This window comes from Bombyx mori, chromosome 18, assembly GCF_030269925.1.
Source record: "Bombyx mori chromosome 18, ASM3026992v2".
Classification (NCBI taxonomy): domain Eukaryota; kingdom Metazoa; phylum Arthropoda; class Insecta; order Lepidoptera; family Bombycidae; genus Bombyx; species Bombyx mori.
The window spans coordinates 13,887,485-13,908,746 of NC_085124.1; the positions used below are offsets into that span (position 1 = coordinate 13,887,485).

Sequence of the window (21,262 nt, forward strand, 5' to 3'; positions counted from 1 at the left end):
CTGGTAATTCTGGAAGAAGGCTCCATAACCGCCTCCCGGTATGTCAATCGAATAATTTGGCCCCATGTCATCCCATTTTCACAAAGAGTGGGTGAAAACTTCGTCTTTATGCAAGACAATGCTCGCCCGCATACAGCGCGAACAACACAGAGAGCTTTCTCTGAAGCCAATATCACGGTTTTACCATGGCCGGCCATGAATCCCGATGTTAACCCTATTGAACATTTATGGGACCAATTGAAAAAAAGCCTCAAACCGAACTTCAGTAATGTGACTAATCGACAAGAGCTCATAAACGCCCTAAAATTGTGTTGGGAGCGAATACCCGAGGAAAACATCACCCATTCGATTGAAAGTGTCCCAGACAGATTCAGAGAGTGCATATGGAATAGAGGAGTACCTACTCGCTATTAAGCACCATCAAACTCATTGATTTAGTCAATAATAAAAATCAAAATCAAACTTTACTTAAATCAATAATTTCTGTCAACTTTCCTAAAAACTGTAAATTTTGACTAAAGTCCATAAAATTATCAAAACTTACTCTTGTTAATATTCACACACTTTCGAAAACCTTAATTTATTCATTCCTAATCATAAAAACTGAAAAAAGAAAAAGAATCTGTAAAATTCATTTATAAAACATGGTGGGCCCTATTTTGTTTTGAGTAGTTTATTAGTATAGATAGATTATAATATATAAGATAGAAGATAAAAAAATATTATAACGTTCGCAAAACTAATCCAATATACTGTGTAATGTGAAAACAGCTATGTAGTTGGACATATTAAGTAGTAGAAGTGTAAGAAGATTAATTTATTTAGATTGAACTTGCTGGAATAAAATCAAATGACTTACAAGCGCCTTAAACACGTTTAGGAGCAAAGTTTGTTACTACTCGAAGTACTAAATATTTAGTACAGGCGTTTTTTATAAAAGCTGGGTCGGTGACAAACTCTAGAAAAAGAATTTGATCATACCTATGAATAAAATATGTAAGTGCTACCAATAAATAAATGAAAATATATCTTAAATATGAGTTTAGTACACATGATTTCTATCTGTAATCTATCTATTCTAAAAACACATGAATATTGTTGTCTATTTGTCGTGGGTTCGATTCGCACATCAGGCAAAACATTCGTGTGATAAACAAGTTTACTTGCTCTGTGTCTGGGTGTTTATTATATAATTATGTATGACTTTTTGGCGGGAACGTGAGGAGTAAAGTTATTTTATTTTGTCAATTTAGTGTTTCTTCAGGTTTAAATGTGAAATAACGGTTGTTTATTAATTGTTTAACTGTCAAAGTGCACAAATGTGGGAAAACGAAACAAAGCCGCTGGACGTAGCTTCTCGAGATCCTCCAAAAAGTCCACTGAAAAATCTCAGTAAATGACCACCATTTTACAGAGATTATATTTCATCCCATTTCATTTACTTTCATCTCAGTAGATTATAGTCTCAAACTAATCATCTTCATTTCATTTCACTCTATATTATCATTTTTCATAAAAATAAGAATATAAATTAAAATAAGACATGACCTAAAGGTCTAAGTTACCAGGTCATAAAATCCCTTAAAAAAATATATGTATGTATACATTTAAACGTATACAAGCATGTCAGTCTCTGGTAATCAAAACACATGGAATCCTAATTTTGGCCGGATAATCGCGCACGGTTCCCAGCTACCTATCTGTTTTTTGGAATGAGTCAGAGGATCTCTTGATGCGATAGTTAAGAAAACTCCGATCAAAAAGTGAAATAATATATTATTAATGTAAAATTGCGAAGAATATAATTAGTGTAAAAATGACTAATGGATCTCATCTTTAATATATATTATATCAATGTTGCTTCTTTGTTCAAACCATAGACCTATATAGTACTTCAGTGGTTCAAACTGTAAACTGAAAAATTCTTACCAAAGAATTTTGTTATGCCATTACTTATAAAGTAGTACTCATATTTATCCAAAATAAATAGTTATTCTTTGCTTATAACAATGCTTGATTTTTATACAAATATGTTTATACCTACATTTCTGCCAATAGTCTCGAGAGGGCTATTCTGGCCTCACTCTGACTGATGGACAAACTCTCGGAGCTCGATCTGAAAGGGTTTGCTAACATCTACCCTAAAAACGGCATTGTTTTTCTGCATTGAATCGGAATCACGACCCACTAAGAATATACCGCCAATAACTCAACGGTATGCGGGAACAGTAGCTATATCTCTAGTTTGAGGCTTTAATGATCTCATACAGTCAGAGCACTAAAAACACCTGAAACACGTTTTAAATTTGTAAAAAATGATGTTTAAAACTATGAAAATTACAACCGGTTTGAAGGTTGACAACACTAGCCTTTTCGCCTCATCAGTATTCAGGGCAACAATGAATACGTCGGCAACTCAATCTGGCCCTATCCAAAAATGTTGCTACAGTAAAAAATAACCAATAAATACTGTTAAAGGTGAAACCCTTATAATTCATGTCTAGATGTGGGTGACGGCATTTACGTTGTAGATGTCTGTGCGCTCCTGTAATCACTTATGATCAGGTGGTCCGTGATCTCGTTCACTCATCTAAGCAATGAAAAAAAAAAAAAAAATACCTACTAAAATCTTATGAACATGCCAATATACACAGAAGTTTTAATTTGTAATCTATATATTAATACGTGAAGCAAAAACTTTGTATCCCTTTTTACGAAAATTGCGCGGACGGAAGGAGTATGAAATTTTCCACACTTATAGAGAATATAGAGAAGAAGTGCACAATGCTAATATTTTTTTAAAATAATGCATAAAAGATAAATTAAATCAACAAAGAAAACATTACACACACTACATACATGTATTTGACGCACACACGCAAGCATACTATTTATTGTCAAACTTTTGTTCTTGATGTTCTGTTGTCAAATTGAGAATAAATTAAATATTGTTTGTCTTTGTTAATATTTTTATAGTGTAGTCTTGGCGAAATTTGTGATTATAGAAGTATAAAACACAATCATAATAGTGTACAAACTTACAATTACAATTAATTATAGTCGAATTTCGACTACTGCGGGACCTCTAGTTAGAATTAATAATCATGTTTTGACTGTCCTTTGCTTATTAAAAATGAACTAATATATTAATATTTCCATTTGTTGTCTTTAACTTTACTCAAATGGAGTATTATATATATAATGTCATGTCCATTAGCCAATTGCGACGAAGGGTTCGGCGAGTAAATTGACCCACAGACACAGCCCACTGAGTTTCTCGCCGGATTTTCTCAGTGGGTCGCGTTTCCGATCCGGTTGTAGATTCTGCGAAGCACAGCTCTTACTAGGGCCCAGCACAGGTGGGAAAAAAAGTCAACTATGTGCTTCTATTTAAAAAAATGGTAGCTGGTGGCAGGATTCTTACAGCGGCTTTTTTTCATTCCTATTCTAGTGACCTCGAAGGCTCATACTAGATTCGCCGAGCGTGTAGATGAGCTCACGGGGCTCTACTTAGGAAAAACAGACATAGTTGCATCGCTACGACTATACTACACGTGCACTCTTTAGACAAAACTTCAAATTTAAACTGTATATTCTGCGAAGCACTGCTCTTGCTAGGGTTAGTGTTAGTAACGTTGTCAGGTTTGAGCCCCAAGAGCTCACCTACTTGTTAGGTTAAGCTGACATATCCTCTCAAGGCTATCAGTTTAAGTAGTAAAGAAAAAAAAATCTGTTGTCTGTAAAGTCGGGTTACTGACGATAGTTGAACGTTATATGAAAATACTGATGGAATGGTTTCATTTTTCAATTATCGTTGCTATAAACAATTGACACCACATTCACTTTTCACTGAACTTCATACTTGACGAAAATATGTACGCCACAGAGCGAGGTAACGCCGCATGCGTCATGTTTTTTCGTGCGTGAAGCCGGCGGCTCTATCGAGTTATAAGACGTTGTCACGTCAAAAAAGGCTAATTCGAATACTACTTTCGTTTTACAACCAAATAGCCGCTTATTGTTCAACTTAGTCCCGCCATGCATAAGTTGAAGTAAATTATGAAAGTCGGTAGAATTTGCAAATTGATCTAGCAACCCCGGCTGAAGAGGGTCAGGCATAGGTCAAGAACACGGCCTCACTAGTCACAGCCGCCGTTACAGTTCCGGAGACCGGGCCTACTGAAGGCTACACGTTAGACTGTTCTAGATTAGATCTCTTTATACGAAAGGAACACTTTGTAAACGTGTTCGCACTTTTTTTTTTTTTTTTTTATTGCCTTTGTAGGCAGACGGGCATACGGCCCACCTGATGGTGAGTGGTTACCGTCGCCCATGGACTTCAGCAATGCCAGGGGCAGAGCCAAGCTGCTGCCTACCGCTTAATACTCTCCACAAGCCTCGTTTGAAGAAGGACATGTCATAGCGCTCGGGAAACACCGTGGAGGGGAGCTCATTCCATAGCCGGATGGTACGTGGCAAAAAAGATCTCTGGAAACGCACTGTGGATGATCGCAGTGGCTCCAGGTAGTATGGATGAACTCTACTCCGGTGGCGGGCGGTGCGATGGTAAAAACGAGATACTGGTATCATCTCGAACAATTCCTCAGAGCACTCCCCATGGAACATACGGTACAAAATACAGAGGGAACCGAAGTCCCTCCGCAGACCCAGAGGCTCCAAACGATCCGAGAGAATGGGATTATCGACAATCCGAACGGCCCTCCTCTGTATGTTTCCGTTGTCTGTGTGCTTAGTGCGAGTTTTTTAACGTTTTCGATAGCGTAAAGGTTAACCCAATTTTGTATGCAGTTGGAACAGCGCCCCTAGCGGCAAACGATCCCATTCCATACAAATATGAGCTAACTTTTACGTTATCGAGAACGTTAAATAACTCGCACTAAGCACACAGAATCAAAAGAGGCCTATGATTTTTATTGTATTCATAGCGGTTAGTTAATTGAATTTTGAGAGTGCTCTGAGAAATTGTTCGAGATGATACCGACATCTCGTTTTTAACATCGCACCGCCCGCCACCGGAGTAGAGTTCATCCATACTACCTGGAGCCACTGCGGTCAACCACAGTGCGTTTCCAGAGGTCTTTTTTGCCACGTACCATCCGGCTATGGATTGCGCTATGGCATGTCCTTCTCCAAACGAGGCTTGTGGAGAGTATTAAGCGGTAGGCAGCGGCTTGGCTCTGCCCCTGGCGTTGCTGAAATCCATGGGTGACGGTAACCACTCACCATCAGGTGGGCCGTATGCTCGTCTGCCGACAAGGGCAATAAAAAAAAGTTTGATAAGTCTTGATAATACTTGTAAGAAATTGTGACCGAATCCGATTCAAATAGATTCTTAATAAAAGCAATGCCATAATCTGCGGTCGAGTTTAGCTAGTGTTTAATTACTTTTTTACGATCGAGAAGTTTAAAAACTCGCACTAAGCACACACGTGTCATCGAACGCCAGAAACTAATCTTCCACTTCACTTCACTTTTTTCAAACAATAGAATAAAAAAAATGCAGTAGATTTATCAGATCAAATTTGAAATGAGTAATAAAATCCTTTTGACGATATTCTCACATTGTAATGTAAGCTCCTCGAGTTTTCTCTTAGCAAATTTTATCAATATTACGTTGCTATAAAGATAACTCAGGCGTTTTCACAGCAAAATTTTCCCCTTGTAATTTCAAACTTGGTGTATTTTTTGACCTTTTGAAAATGTTTTCATATGTAAATTTGCTTCAAGAACGTTAATTGTATTCGAGTTTGTTTTGTAAACAACGTCTGCAATTTTATGGTAACTTAAATTTTCTTCATTGCTCTATTTAATTCAATTTGTTTGTTTTTATTTAATAACATATTTAGGTACCTACTTATTTTTTTGAACCAAATACTTACGCACGTTATTCCGGCCCCAATTTAGTGCGTGCCTTGGGTACCAGAAACTGATAAACATACTTATATATGTTCAAACATATACATATTAACTAGTCAGGTGACCTGACTAGTTACCCTAAGCCGGCGCCCTAATGCTTTGCAGACCTAGCAGACTGCCTTCCGTCGGCCCTGCTTTTCAAAAGAAAAATCGATGAATAAAAAAATATTGATATATTACTTCAAAGTAATCATATAAACTTTTCAAATGAAATAACATTTATAAACTGATATTAAAAAATTTTAGTTAGGAAAAATTGCCGAACAAAATCGAAAAGATACTTTCACGAATTCAAAGAATTTTAATGAATACAATAAAATCAAATTATTACCTTGTTCTTGAATTAGAATTCAAAATTGACACTAATATGCATTTGTATACACCGATGAATAATATTCGAAATCATATAGTTAATCATAATTTATATAAATCAAATATTAAACTTATAATAATCATAATAATCATTTATTATTCAAGAAAGAAAATAAATATGAAATGAATAAATTGCTTTATACAACTAAAAGTAAATGCTAAAATGCCGCCCCAGGGTAAGTGCCGCCCGGTGCGGACCGCACCCACCGCCCCCCCTTAGGTACGCCACTGGTCAGGTCATAAGTATTGTCACACAGTAAAAACTTTTCTTTTAGAATGCTGGCCACAAAAAAGTTTATTAAATTCGAACTTCGAATTGTTCATGAAAATAAAAAATGTATACTTTTAAAATTTTACTCATTTTTAAATATGGAGTGGACGCTTAAAGAAGACCGTGTTGCAGTTATTGCGTTGCATCGTTGCGGTTACGCGCCAATTCAAATTTTTAACATACTGAAAAATTTGAAAATAACCAAAAGATTCGTTTATCGTACCATCAAACGATACAATGAAGACTCTAGTGTAGATGACAGGTCAAGAAGTGGTCGCCCTCGGTCTGTTAGGACTCCAGCAGTGATAAAAGCTGTGAAGGCGGAATCAAAGAAATCCCAAACGTAAGCAGAAACTGTTGGCCCTTCAGATGGGGTTAAGCAGAACCACGGTGAAAAGGGTGTTAAATGAAAACTTAGGGCTTCGGGCATATCGAAGAAAAACAGGACATCGTTTGAATGCTCGTCTAATGCACCTGAGACTGAAGAGATGCCGCGCTTTGTTGAAGCGGTACGCGGGAAAAAAAATTCGGGAAATTTTTTTTTCGGTTGAAAATTTTTTTACCGTAGAAGAGAGCTACAACAAACAAAATGATAAGGTGTACGCACACAGTAGTGAAGAAGCGAGCAACCGTATTCCGCGTGTCCAACGAGATCATTTTCCATCCTCGCTCATGGTATGGTTGGGAGTTTCTTATTGGGGCTTAACAGAGGTATATTTTTGTGAGAAAGGTGTAAAAACGAATGCAGTTGTGTATCAAAATACAGTCCTGACGAACCTTGTGGAACCTGTTTCTCATACCATGTTCAATAACAGGCACTGGGTATTCCAACAAGATTCGGCGCCAGCTCATAGAGCGAAGAGCACACAAGATTGGCTGGCGGCGCGTGAAATCGACTTCATCCGGCACGAAGACTGGCCCTCCTCCAGTCCAGATTTGAATCCGTTAGATTACAAGATATGGCAACACTTGGAGGAAAAGGCGTGCTCAAAGCCTCATCCCAATTTGGAGTCACTCAAGACATCCTTGATTAAGGCAGCCGCCGATATTGACATGGACCTCGTTCGTGCTGCGATAGACGACTGGCCGCGCAGATTGAAGGCCTGCATTCAAAATCACGGAGGTCATTTTGAATAAACTTTAGTGTCATAAGAATCTATGTTTTATTAAGTTCATTTTGGTATATGAATGGTTACATAATGAATAAACTTGTTTCAATTATTTTACATTAAACATGTGACAGAAATTATGACCTGACTAGGTATATAGATAATAAACATCAAAACAAAGAACAAGCAAACCTTTTCATCACACAATGTTTGCTTGATGTGGGAATCGAACCCACGACCCTTGGCACAATAGTCAGGGCAACTGACTACTGCACCATCGAGTAATTCAGCCAGTAGAGTCAGTTCTAGCCGACGACTCCGTCGACTAGGCTTTGACCGCGCTCACCCCTTTTGCATCTCCCAAGCTCTGTTTCAGATAGGGATCCGATTCGACTACAGTGGACCTCAAAGCACCGCGAACCCCGCGTGGACGAGAGCGGAGATTAGAGCCGGGTCTAAAAAAATGTATTTATGTATTCAGCTAGCAAGGCGCAAACACATGAAGTCAGCGTCGGAACGGTACTTCGACAAGGCTATGCGTCATGATAATCGCCTTATAGTAGCCGCCGCTGACTTATCCCCGAATCCTGATCACGTAGGGGTCATAGACACGTCCTTACGAATCCTTCAGATCTAATAACTCTCGCATTAGACGTCTTCAGCTCTAACACTAGGAGCAGGCTTAGGGACCCCGGTAACTGTACTCGTCAAACTCGACAAAGAGTTCGACGTGCAACCTAACCCATGCATCAGCCCACTGAGTTTCTCGCCGGATCTTCTCAGCGGGCTGCGATTCCGATCCGGTAGTATATTCATTCGCGAAGCAGATGCTCTTGAGTTGTTAGGGGTCCTCTGTAGGCGCTCGGGCAGCTGTCAGCAATTCCCATCCCTCCCGGCTGAGCCCTAGCTCGCCCACCTGTCCTGGTGAAACTGGAAAGGTCTCCGGGCCACCAATAGTCCATAATTAATAAAGAAAAACTAGTAAAAGATTTTAGGGATATCTTTTCCCAAAGACTATAAAATCATACTCAGCTTAATTAGCGGTATCAACAACATTAATGATTGAGAACCGTAAAATAAATTTGTTAAATATAGCTTGATACGTTGCTCTGTTGGAAAATCTGTTGAAAATCTGTTGAAAAAATGTAATTTAAGGTAACTAATTAACGACTTTAATTTGCAATCTAAGAATTTTATTAGGAAAATCTGCTTTGTTATCCCTTTTAATGTAATTAAAGTGACTGGAACCTTCCTACATCGAGAGCTTTTATTTTTAAAGCTCGTTCATTCGGAGTCCATCGTTATCCTTAATTAAGCAATGTTATTAAATTGAGGTCTTGCGTTTTAGTATCTTGATCTCCTGTTTGAGTTCTTGATACAATTTTTTTTATTGCATTGATGCGTGGACGAGCTCACAGCCCACCTGGTGTTAAGTGTTTACCGGAGCCCAAAGACAAAGATAACGTAAATGCCGCCACCCACCTTCAGGTATTAGTTCTAAGGTCTCAGTATAGTTACAACGGCTGCCCCACCCTTCAAACCGAAACGCATTACTGCTTCACGGCAGAAATAGACAGGGCGGTGGTACCTACCCGCGCGGACTCACAACAGGTCCTACCACCAGTAATTACGCAAATTATAATTTTGCGGGTTTCACTTTTATTACACGATGTTATTCCTTCACCGTGGAAGTCAATCGTGAACATTTGTTGAGTACGTATTTCATTAGAAAAATTGGTACCCGCCTGCGGGATTCGAACACTGGTGCATCGCGCTCAACGCGAATGCACCGGACGTCTTATCCGTTAGACCACGACGACTTCAAATATGAAGTATGTTGGTATCCTTCTTCCAACATTATAGCTTAAGGTACACGATTTGTGTGTCACTACTTGGTTGCTGCCTATCAGCTTGAGGCGTCTCGAACTCTCAATAAAATAATTTGATACCGATTTTTAAGGCATATTCGCTGTGTGCTATTATGTATAGGTGTGATCATTTGAATAAAACCAATAACTCTTATGTACCTTTTATTTTGACCACAGTAAATGTTAATACATATAATGTAAACGTAAAACTATGTAATAAATATATCGAAATAATATTTTTGGAAAAAATCCAAGAGTTTTATGATCAACCGATAAACCTTGGACTTTATAACAAACCCATAAAACAGCTCGAGCTTAATAGCCATAGGGAACACCATAGTTGTGACGAAAATATTTTTCTGTTCAATCGAATTGAGGAGTATCTATGATTACGTGGTTGGACTCAGCTTGTCATCATTAATACGCTTTTAATAGCTTCATACGTATGTTAATTTAATATCTATGTTAGTATGTAACGGAATCATTGAACATGATTTTGACCCAAAACGTCGGATTAACTCGAAATTTACTGGTGGTAGGACGTCTTGTGAGTCCGCACGGGTAGGTACCACCGCCCCGCCTATTTCTGCCGTGAAGCAGTAATGCGTTTCGGTTTGAAGGGTGGGGCAGCCGTTGTAACTATACTGAGACCTTAGAAATTATATCTCAAGGTGGGTGGCGCATATACGTTGTAGATGTCTATGGGCTCCAGTAACCACTTAATATCGGGTGGGCTGTGAGCTCGTCCACCCATCTAAGCAATAAACAAAGACCGATGACAATTCAATATTTTAAGCAGTTAGACTCGTTATTTACTTTCTTCTATCAAAACAACAAATTCATAAGAGCGTCTTCTTTTTTTTAATTAGCAAATTGGTGAACTGTTGTATTTGCGAGAATGTACATTAATGAATAATTTATGATATATAATGCAACTGAAACTAAAAAATGACAAGTAAATAATAGTTTTAATAAAAAAAACACGCTTTTCTAGAAAATTCAATCAAAAAATAGAAAATAAATTTATTGTAAAAAAAAGCGTAGTGTGCTTTTAAGATATTATCAAAATTATAATTCTTCTACTTGTATCTGTCAATAACATACTTATAACTATTGACACCATGCATCCCACGCGTTTTTTTACCTTAGTTTATTTCTATTTTTTAGTTGGATTTTCTATAATAGCGTTTTTTTTTTTATTATTATTTATTTTTCATTTTTTTAGAGTCAGTATCATTATGTATCATAAATTATTCATTAATGTACATTCCGGCTAATACAACAGTTTCCAATTTTCTAAATGAAAAAAAGAAGACGCTCATATGAATTTGTTGAGTTTCAGTAGCTTTTTTTTGTTTTTTTTTTATTATTTATGTTTACAGTAGTACCTACTTAGGCAAAGTGGTTTCCTGCTGTGTGCTATTTCAGATATATATTTGTAATTCAAATTTCGGTGTTAGATTTATTAGTTGACACGTTGAAAATAGAATTCAGTGAAAAAACTCAATCGATATTTATTTAATTGTAAATAAATAAATTGTACGAATCATCGAGTCAGTAAGACGGAGAAATGTTTGCCCAGCCCTAATAGCTAAAATAAAAAAGATTGAAAATAAATGTGTTATTCATGAGCCGTGTAACCAAATAATCCAAATTTAAAAGCATCGTGTGGTGCTTTAGATCGAAACTTTTTTTACTGGTGGTAGGACCTCTTGTGTTTCCGCGCGGGTAGGTACCACCGCCCCGCCTATTTCTGCCGTGAAGCAGTAATGCGTTTCGGTTTGAAGGGTAGGGCAGCCGTTGTAACTATACTTGAGACCTTAGAACTTATATCTCAAGGTGTGTGGCGCATTTACGTTGTAGATGTCTATGGATTCCAGTAACCACTTAACACCAGGTGGGCTGTGAGCTCGTCCACATATCTAGGCAATAAAAAAAACCACTTCCAAATACTAAGAGAGAGTATGTCTTTTGCTAGGTTATTCGAAGAGAACCAAGATCTACTGGACATGTTCGAGAAATTTCGCCAGTGCAAGACGAAAGAGGAGCAGATAAACTCCATGGAGCTCGCGGAGCACGCCAACAACGTAATGAACACCCTGGACGAGGGGATCAAGGGTTTGGACGATTTGGACAATTTCTTCCAGTACATACACCAAGTTGGAGCTAGCCATAGAAAAATACCTGGGTTCAGAGTGGAATATTTTTGGGTAAGGGATTCGTTTATTTGTACCTATTTAAGTTAAATTACCAAAGCGGCGGACTTCGCACAGTCCTATTACATCGTGGTTGATGCCTTGTAACGCTGCCTTAAGCTCTATAAATTTTAATTCGGAAGCTAATGATTTTACATTGAAGGTGCAGATATTGAAGGTGCTGAAGTTATTGTTCTTTAAAGTGGTTTCCCTTAGTGGGTTTTGGTCTAACTCTCCCGCGGTGACCGGCCGTATTGGGAGATGATTTGGTGAAAAGATAATCGAAGATGACAAATACATTATGTACCACATAGGCCAAACCAAAGGACTGCACGGGGTAGGCTTCCTAATCAAGAAGATACACAAAGAAAATATCATATCATTCACAGGTATATCTGAGAGAGTGTGCATACTAGAAATCGTGCTAGAAAAGATACGTCTCGCAATTATCCAGGCATATGCCCCAACTGAAAACTCGTCGCAAGAAGATATAGATAACTTTTACGACGACCTGGAGAAAGCGCATGACTCAACCTGTACGAAATATATAATTTCTATGGGAGATTTTAACGCACAAATAGGGACTACCAAGAAGTATGAATGTTCCGCTACCGGCAAGTATGGACATGGTATCAGGAGTATGCGAGGAGAGAGACTCATTCAATATGCACAAGAGTACAACCTAAAAATTATTAATACAATGTTCAATTTAAAACCTAAAAATCGATGGACATGGATCTCTCCAGATAGGAATACCAGAAATGAAATAGATTATATTATGACCACGATTCCTAACATAGTTTCTAAATACGAAGTACTATCATCTTTTTCTTTTGGATCAGACCACAGATTATTAAGAACTACAATTCACCTAAAATCGACAAAGAAAAATAGACGCAATTTCTGTAGTGTGTCAACAAACCTAAAAAGTATAGCCGAACAAGAAATATACCTCAAAAACCTTAAGAGCTACATACCAGAACTTATTACGACATATAGTAATTATAAACTAGAAGATTACTACGAAAAAATCGTAAAATGTATAAAGGAAAGTTTGAAAGGAATAAAAAGGCCAAAAAAGAGCAGAATCTTGTCAGTGGAAGTGCTAGAACTTATAAAAGAAAGGAGCAAACTACAAAATAAATCTAAATTGAATAAAATATACAGGGAAAAATTAAAATCACTTTATAAACTAACTAACAAAGAAATAAGAAAATGCTACGATATCTATAGGACAAACATAATACAAAAGCACCTTGAAAAATCAAGATCTGCTAAAAAAGGTCAACAAGAATTAAATAAATTAAAAATCTGGATCCCATCACTACAGGCCGGCACTAATAAATGTAAATCCCGAACAGAGATTATAAATATAGCTACCAACTTTTACACTAAATTATACAGTCAACCAGACATTAATCCACTGAGGAAAAAAGATATCTTTAGTCATACTAATACCTCATCTGTACAACGCTTTTCCGAGTCTGAAGTCTTAAGACAAGTAAAGAAACTTAAGTCAGAAAAGAGCCCAGGACCAGATGGCATTACCAACGAATACATCAAGTTAGCTAGAACCTTACTATTGACACCAATCACCATCTTATGGAACAAAATACTTGAAGAAGAAACTGTGCCGCAGCTATGGAGGGAGTCTGAGATTATATTACTATATAAAAAAGGTAATCCAGCTGACATAGGGAATTACCGCCCGATTAGCCTTATGCCCTGTTTATATAAATTATTTGCCTCCTGCCTACTTGAAAGAATATCCTCCAGCATTGATTCACACCAGCCGATAGAGCAAGCTGGCTTCAGAACGGGTTTTAGCACGGCAGACCATATTCAAGTTGTCGACCAGGTTATCGAAAAATACTTAGAGTTCCAAAGGCCCCTATACCTGGCTTTTGTAGATTATAAAAAAGCTTTCGACTCTATATCACACGACAGTATCTGGGAAGCTTTACATGCATTAAATATTCAAGAAAAATACATTAGCATTCTAAAAAACATTTATACCAACTGCACAAGTAAAGTTAAGCTAGATAGAATCGGAGCAACAATCAACATAAAGAGGGGAGTCCGTCAAGGCGATCCTCTATCCCCAAAACTGTTTATAGCCGTCTTACAACAGATAACGAGCAATTTACCATGGTCTAAAAAAGGGATTAACATAAATGGAAGCTATCTGAGCCATCTCGAATTTGCAGATGACGTTATACTATTTTCTGAATGCCCACAACAATTGAGTATAATGATAAATGAATTACATCAAGCTAGCTCAAAAATTGGCTTAGAAATGAACCTCGAGAAAACGAAAGTAAGGACTAATCACCATACGTTACCAATCTCTATCAACAACATTCCTCTTGAAATTGTAGAAAAATATGTATATTTAGGAAAGCAAATATCTTTTAGAAGGGAGAGACACTCAGAAGAAGTGGACCGACGAGTCGCCATGACCTGGAAAAAGTATTGGGCTTATAAGGAAATTTTCAAATCGCAACTGCCATTGTCCACTAAGAAGATAGCCATGGACACAACTATACTACCATGCCTGACCTATGGGTGTCAATCATGGACATTTGATTTCAAAACGAAAAATAAAATCCAGACCACTCAGAGAAAAATGGAAAGAAGTATTATGGGCTTAAAACTTAAAGACAAGGTGAAATGCACGAATATCCGTCAGAAAACGAAAATAACAGATGCTTTAACATTCTCGCTACAGAGGAAATGGAAATGGGCAGGCCATCTGGCTAGATACAACGACAACAGATGGACAAAAAGATCGGTCGTATGGACAGGTCCACGAGGAAAGAGAGCTAAAGGCCGCCCCTACGCTAGGTGGGTAGACGAAATTATAACAGTGGCTGGTAAAGATTGGCTGAATATCGCCAAGGATAAGAAGAAGTGGAGTACCTTAGAGGAGGCTTTTACCCGAAGGGGGTCCATACAGATATAATGTAAATAATATTAAAATTAATATAAAAAAAAAAAAAAAAAAAAAAAAACTAAATTCACTTTTTAAACTTTAATATATACTTTTTAACTGTTTAATAATAATAAAAAAAAAAAAAAAACCATTAATGTATCTTCAAATTGTTTGTAATTAAGTATTTTTGTGTGGAATAAAGAAAGCTTTATTATTATTATTATTATTATAAGTTAAATTACAGTCGGTCAACGTGCTACTAAGTTCTTTCCATCACCAGAGAAAACTCTTCATCGTTGAATCACATTCACCGATAAGTCCCAGTGGAGCCAATAACTGATTTTTTAACTAATATTACGATAAACTTCCTTAAAGTAGCTATCATGGGTTATAAAACTATGGATAAGTTTACTATACTGGCTATTTCCACCGCGAACAAGTATCAAGCCAATCAGATGCATGGTTCAGTAGTTATAACGGAACATCCGTAAAAATCACTGTCGATTTATATATTAGTATAGATTACTGATTTTATTAATGTCTTAGTACTGTAATATTATTACCTTTGATACTTTATTTGTCGAAACAGAATATGTCCGTTTTGCTTTTTAATGCACATACCATTCGTGCAATTCAGTTTTCTTAATGTCAATGACGATATCAACTTTCTATAGTTTTTGGCCCAAAAAACAGCGTACATAATAAGCCCGACAAAAAAAGCCATAAACGAATCTAATTTTGATAAAGTGTGCCTCTTACATCGACGTTTATTGGATCGTCAATAAATACGTCCGCATATCGACTCGGCAAATAAATACAAATAACAAACTGACCTAGATATTTTATAAGAAACGTTATTCCTTGGGATGGAAGCTCGGAATAAAACATATTTCTAAGGGCACAACGTACCGCATTCGTGTCCACATTCATTCGTGACATTATAAAGCTGCAGTCATTTGTTTTGAGAAAGCTTCCTTACATCTCAAAGAAGTAAATTAATAAACTTCCTAGAGACTTTAGTTTTTGTGACTGTCGTTACGAGATATTTTGGGCACGCGCGGGTTTTTTTTTCATAACCCTTTTTTGTTATATATTCAAGGCAGGGACAACTTTGAAACATTGCATTTCTTAATAAAATGTTATTTATTCATTGCGTAAATTCGTTAATAAACACATTTCTTGAACTGTAGTCATTGCTAGGCCAATTTAAAGTACCACAATCTTCCGGGTTTGCAAATCCCATGACACAGAAGTCACAATCACTAACCACTAGAAATAAGCGGCTGATTGCATTGTAATTGCGATCCTAACGCGGTTCTAGATAGTTTGGGCATCAATGAGACGGATTTTGATTTATCCAAGAGTTGATCCAAAAAGATGAATCGCACAAAAGGTCTTTCACATATAACCAAAATCATACGCCCCATTGAGCTTTTAATGTCTTCCTCGATTATCAATTGGAGCTAGTGTTTATCTAGAAATAGAAATCTATTATGCCTCATAGCTTCTGTGGATTCTGTACAAAGCTTGACAGAACAAAGATAAACGCAAGCTTCATTGTTTGCAACTGTGTGACGTCATTTGGGGTCATCTTACAGGATACTCAAAGATAGCAATAAGATTGGGATTTTGACTTTATAACTCAATTTGAGGGGGGAATTCATGTTCTGTTCACGGTGTGATAAGCTCTACTGAGTTTTCAGCAACGGTTTGTCGCGATTTTTCTATTATAGGTAATGCCACAGTGACGTGCGACTAGAATTTCGTGCATATACATATAATAAATACAGTTAATATATTTCGTGTCAAATTCTTATCTAGGTCAGTCGATTTTAGACTCCGTTTTCAGGATTCTAACAACTCGGCTGCGACAAGTAAAGTCATAAACCTTCATATGATGCGGCAGTAGGTCAAAATGCGCCCCCAATAATATTTCCACCAGTACGCGGCAGGTCTTTCTTGACCCACCAGCACTAGGGTAGATTAAAATGCTATAACTTTTCGAAAATATACTGTATACAATTTATAGTATAGAGTTGTAGGTGTCGAACTCTCCCAAACCTCTGAAATAATCTGGTGTTAAGCCATCTAGTCTGTTGTGGGAATGGAAAAATTACTTCTATATTTTTTACGTGCAAGTGGTGAACCCCCCTTTCCTTTTTTTCCTTCCTATTCCTCGAGGGGTTATACTAGATTCTCCGGGCGAGTAGATGAGCTCACGGGGCTCTAACCCCAGCCGTAGCAAAGAGCAGTGCTTCGCAGAATCTACCACCGGATCGGAAACGCGACCCACTGAGAAGATCCGGCGTGAAGCTCAGTAGAGCTATGTCTGTGGATTAATTTATTTTCGATCCTTTAAGCTGTGGCTGAAAATCAAATACGTTTATGTATTTTCGCTCAGTCCCTATCGCAGTCTCCCGCACGTATTCATTTTTAATAAAACCTCATCGATTTGTAATATTTGCTCGGGTGTGCTGGCCGGCGGCAAGATAAGGTTTTTATTACTGTCGATATATTAAATACTAATCGAAGCCAATGGATTCCAATTTAATTGCCACCGTGAAATTTAATACGGCATATGACTTTGAAAAAACTAGAAATAAAAGCGTCGAGTCGAAAATCTGCGATATCTCGCAATGGCCGCCTAATTACATTTAATACTAGCGACCCGCCCTCGCTTCGCTTAGGGAACTGTAATTTATTATTGATAACAGTATTTCTCCGCTATTTAATGGATATTATTATACATATAAACCTTCCTCTTCAATCACTCTATCTATTAAAAAAACCGCATCAAAATCCGTTGCGTAGTTTTAAAGATTTAAGCATAAATAGGGATATAGGGACAGAGAAAGCGACTTTGTTTTATACTATGTGGTGATATTATTTATGTCTGTTTCAGAAAATCGAAGCGCCTTTCCTTGCGGCCGTCGAGTCGACGCTGGGCGACCGATACACGCCAAACGTCGAAAATATTTACAAAATAACAATTAAATTCATATTGGAAACCCTCATCGAAGGCTACGAGAAGGCTGGTAACAACCCGAGCTCAGCGTCGTGAGCATTCATTAAATACAATAAAGGCTGTAAAAAAAAAACATCAAGATTTGTTGAACTAAACGAGCGGGTTTTGCGAATGAATGATGGAATGTCAATTTGTTTTTTTTTTTGGTTTTAATGAACAAAGAGGTCGAATCGTAAGTGTATCTTGTGAGTCATTTTAAAATATTTAATTATTAGTTTTAATGGTTCCTTTTGCTCGTCACTAAGTAATGTGTATTAAAGATTTAAATAAAATTGAAAAATAATGTAAAATTGCATGCAGGGAATGTGAATTGAGTCTTTAGTGTGCTTTTTTAATAGGAAGTATTATTTTTTAACTAAAAATAGAAACCAAAACTAGTTACGTAGTTTATATCAATCAGTGTGTTACGAATAAGTGATATATTTAAGCCAAATGTAAGTTTTAATATAAAATATTGCTGTTTTAATTTCTGTTTTTGTTAATATTTTTTTATTTGTTTCATACTTTTGTGTCTTCCTTTGTGAATTTTTTAAATGGAACTAAATTTTTACACACATACATTCACTTTAGATAAAGTATTGTTAACTTATTAACAAATTCAAAAACAACATTGTGTTTTTAGTTGTTACACGGCATATCGTCAGTTAAAACAATAATTATGTGTATAGACTTGAACAAATCGCACAAAAACAACGTATCTATATTTAAAAAAAAATACTTTTTCTAAATGAATAAAAGTATTTTGGTTTAAATCAAGAAAAAGTGTTAAATTTTAAATTAAACCGCACAAATATTTTGCTAAAAGAACCAAACCAAAAAATCGATTAAGCTTAAGGTCATCGCTTTGTGCAAATTTGGCCAAGGGAATAGACTCACTGTCTATGAAAACAAAAAAACGTAAAACAACAACTTAATTGTATTCTATAATAATAAATCGGAAGAGAAAGATAATTTGATACATTTTTGAAAAAAAAACTTTCGACTTATATCTGTGTTGGTAAAATGTTTTATTGACAGCTCACGTCATCGCAAACTCTTTTGTTCGCGCCAAATTTAAAACAATCGGTTGCTATATGCGTTTAAAGTTTCCTCGCGCGAGCGCAGGCGTAGAATGACGACAATGATCTTAAATGGCAAATGAATTATACAGAGTACTTATAGGAAAATGATTTGGGTATGTTGAACACCAAACACACCCAGGTTATGAGAAATCATACGAGGAAAGTTGAAAAAATGATCCAAATGATATGTAATAACAAAAATGTGCCGAATATTTCTAGTAGAAAATTTTGTTAATGGGGTTAGGGCATTGTGAGCCCGCACGAGTGAGTACCATCTTGCTACTCCTGGCTGAGCCTTTGCTCGCCCACCTGTCGTGGTGAAGCTGGAAAGGCTTCCAGGCCACCAGTAATCCTTCAATCATAAAAAAAATCCTACCTATTTCTGCCATGAAGCAGTAATGTGTTTTGGTTTGAAGTGTGGAGCGCCGTTATACTGCAAAAACTGAGAATTAGAACTCATATCTCAAGGTGGGTGGCGGCATTTACGTTGTAGATGTTTATGTGCCCCGTCAACCCTAACACCAGATGGGCTGTGAGTTCGTTCATCAATAAGAAAGAAAAAAAAATTTAGCACTGCCAATGGAGCATCCAGTTTCCGAACATTACAATGTCCATACATCACTGTAATAGTAAACAAAGCGTTAATTCAATATTTTAAATATATCTCGCGTGCACCGACCACTTAAACCAGACATTCCTAACAAACAAAATGTAAATAAACAAACAATGTTAAGATTTACTGCTAACACCCACACGCTCTCATCCGTACAGACTATACAGAGTTCTGAGTCATACACAAAAAGGGTTCACATTGAAAGATTTTCTCTATTTCTCTTCAACGCGATCAATAGAAGAGGATGGACGATTCTTAAATATTTGCACTATTTACGGGATCTAGAAGAAAACGCGTGTAGTAAGTACAATCTGGCGTGCGTCAAAAACTTGCCGGAGACTTGTGTGCGCTCCGATTTAGCTATAAAGAGCGGTAATCACCCATTACCTTCACTGAATTGACCCTTTGGTGTTCCAATAGAAAGTTGAATGTGAATCGCAGCCTCAACTACCGGTAGCCAATGTAACAGCTAGCTATCTTTTAGTATCCTTGAAAATTTTCCCACGTAACACGACACTTGACACGAAAACTGATGATCCCCAAACATGACAAAGCCCATTACTGTTCTACTATCAATAATGACAACTGGGAGATGAAAAGCCGCACTTACAGTATATTCTGATTTAGCGAATTATTCCGTGGACAAAAGTAAAACAATCTAAATGGATTACGGACCGCCTGCTTATAGGACCCCCGCTAAGCCGCTATTCCGGTCTCCCGTGAGGCAGTGGAACTAGTTTAGGTAAGACTTCTCAAAGCGAACAATAAAAGTACCTTGAAATCTACGCTCATCCATTATAATCAAGATGCCATAGGGGCTCCCGCTTTCTCCGATGTATTGCATGCAATTATCGATCGAAGCATTTAGTAATGTTCCCCGAATATGGTGTCGTATAGACGCCGCAGCTCTGTTTGCGATTGCTAAAGGGAGACGCATTGAATACGGTACTACGCTAGACGGTATTAGGAAAATTTTGGACTGTCAAAAGGCTGGTGTCTCCTTCGATTTAGTATTGGGTTGCCTATTGGGATTTATTCACGGTAGATATGAACTTTTGTTCTAAATATTTGGGTTCTGGATGCGTTTCTCTCACATAGGTAATGGGCTACTACATAACAGCTACCGTACTTTTCAAATTAGTAAAGGTTTCGCGGGCAAAACAAACCGCCCCTAAAAGCTAATTGATATTTTTTTGTTTAAGGGGTCACTGGCAGAAACAATTTTGCTCCCCACAAGGTACCACAACTCATGGAACTCTCAGATACTCTTTACTTCAATTTGACTTAGAACTTTGGTGTTTGTGTGTTTTGTACCATACATTCCGAGGTATATTTTTGAGATGACTCCGTTATGTTTTGACCATCACGCTGCCTACGGCTGGAGCATAGTCCGTCTTTATTACCAAGATCTGTTGAGTTAATTTAAAGTAAACCTTCTTGGTTGTGGCCAAGACCAGAAATGAGTCCCAGCTGTGGGCAACGGCTTGGCTGCAACCACTTACTATCAAGTGGAACGCCTGCCTAAAAAAATTATTTACGCGCTTATAAACAAATCAAAATTTAAAAAGTTTGAAAAAATTTTAAAACGTGAATTGGATTTTCTTCTTGTAGTCGTGACTTCAAAATACAATTAAGAAAATGTATTTGAATTATTTCCGATTCTCGTTGTCATGATTTACGATTGTATTAAAGCGTTTTCTTGTACTAATTACTAATGTGTATGTAATTATTATAGTCTTAAGATGTATTTATACAATTAGATTAATTAAACCGCAAAATGAATGTGTTGTATGTAATATGTAAAATCGATGTGTGTTAAAATAATTGAAACCGTTAATTTCATTATAAATAAATATTAATAAAATATTTTCGTGGTGTT

The 21,262-nt window shown here is 37.0% G+C and overlaps 1 protein-coding gene across 2 annotated transcripts in view; it reads left to right on the top strand.

The window, feature by feature from the left end:
• The window catches only part of LOC101746051 (neuroglobin), a 142,682-nt gene extending 121,420 nt beyond the window's left edge, over positions 1–21,262 (top strand). For both annotated transcript variants that reach the window (XM_004926782.5, XM_021348409.3), the window contains exons 3-4: positions 11,536–11,767; positions 17,587–21,262. In XM_004926782.5, the coding sequence (XP_004926839.1) occupies positions 11,536–11,767; positions 17,587–17,745 (391 nt within the window). In that variant the 3' untranslated portion in view covers positions 17,746–21,262. The remainder of the gene's footprint in view (positions 1–11,535; positions 11,768–17,586) is intronic.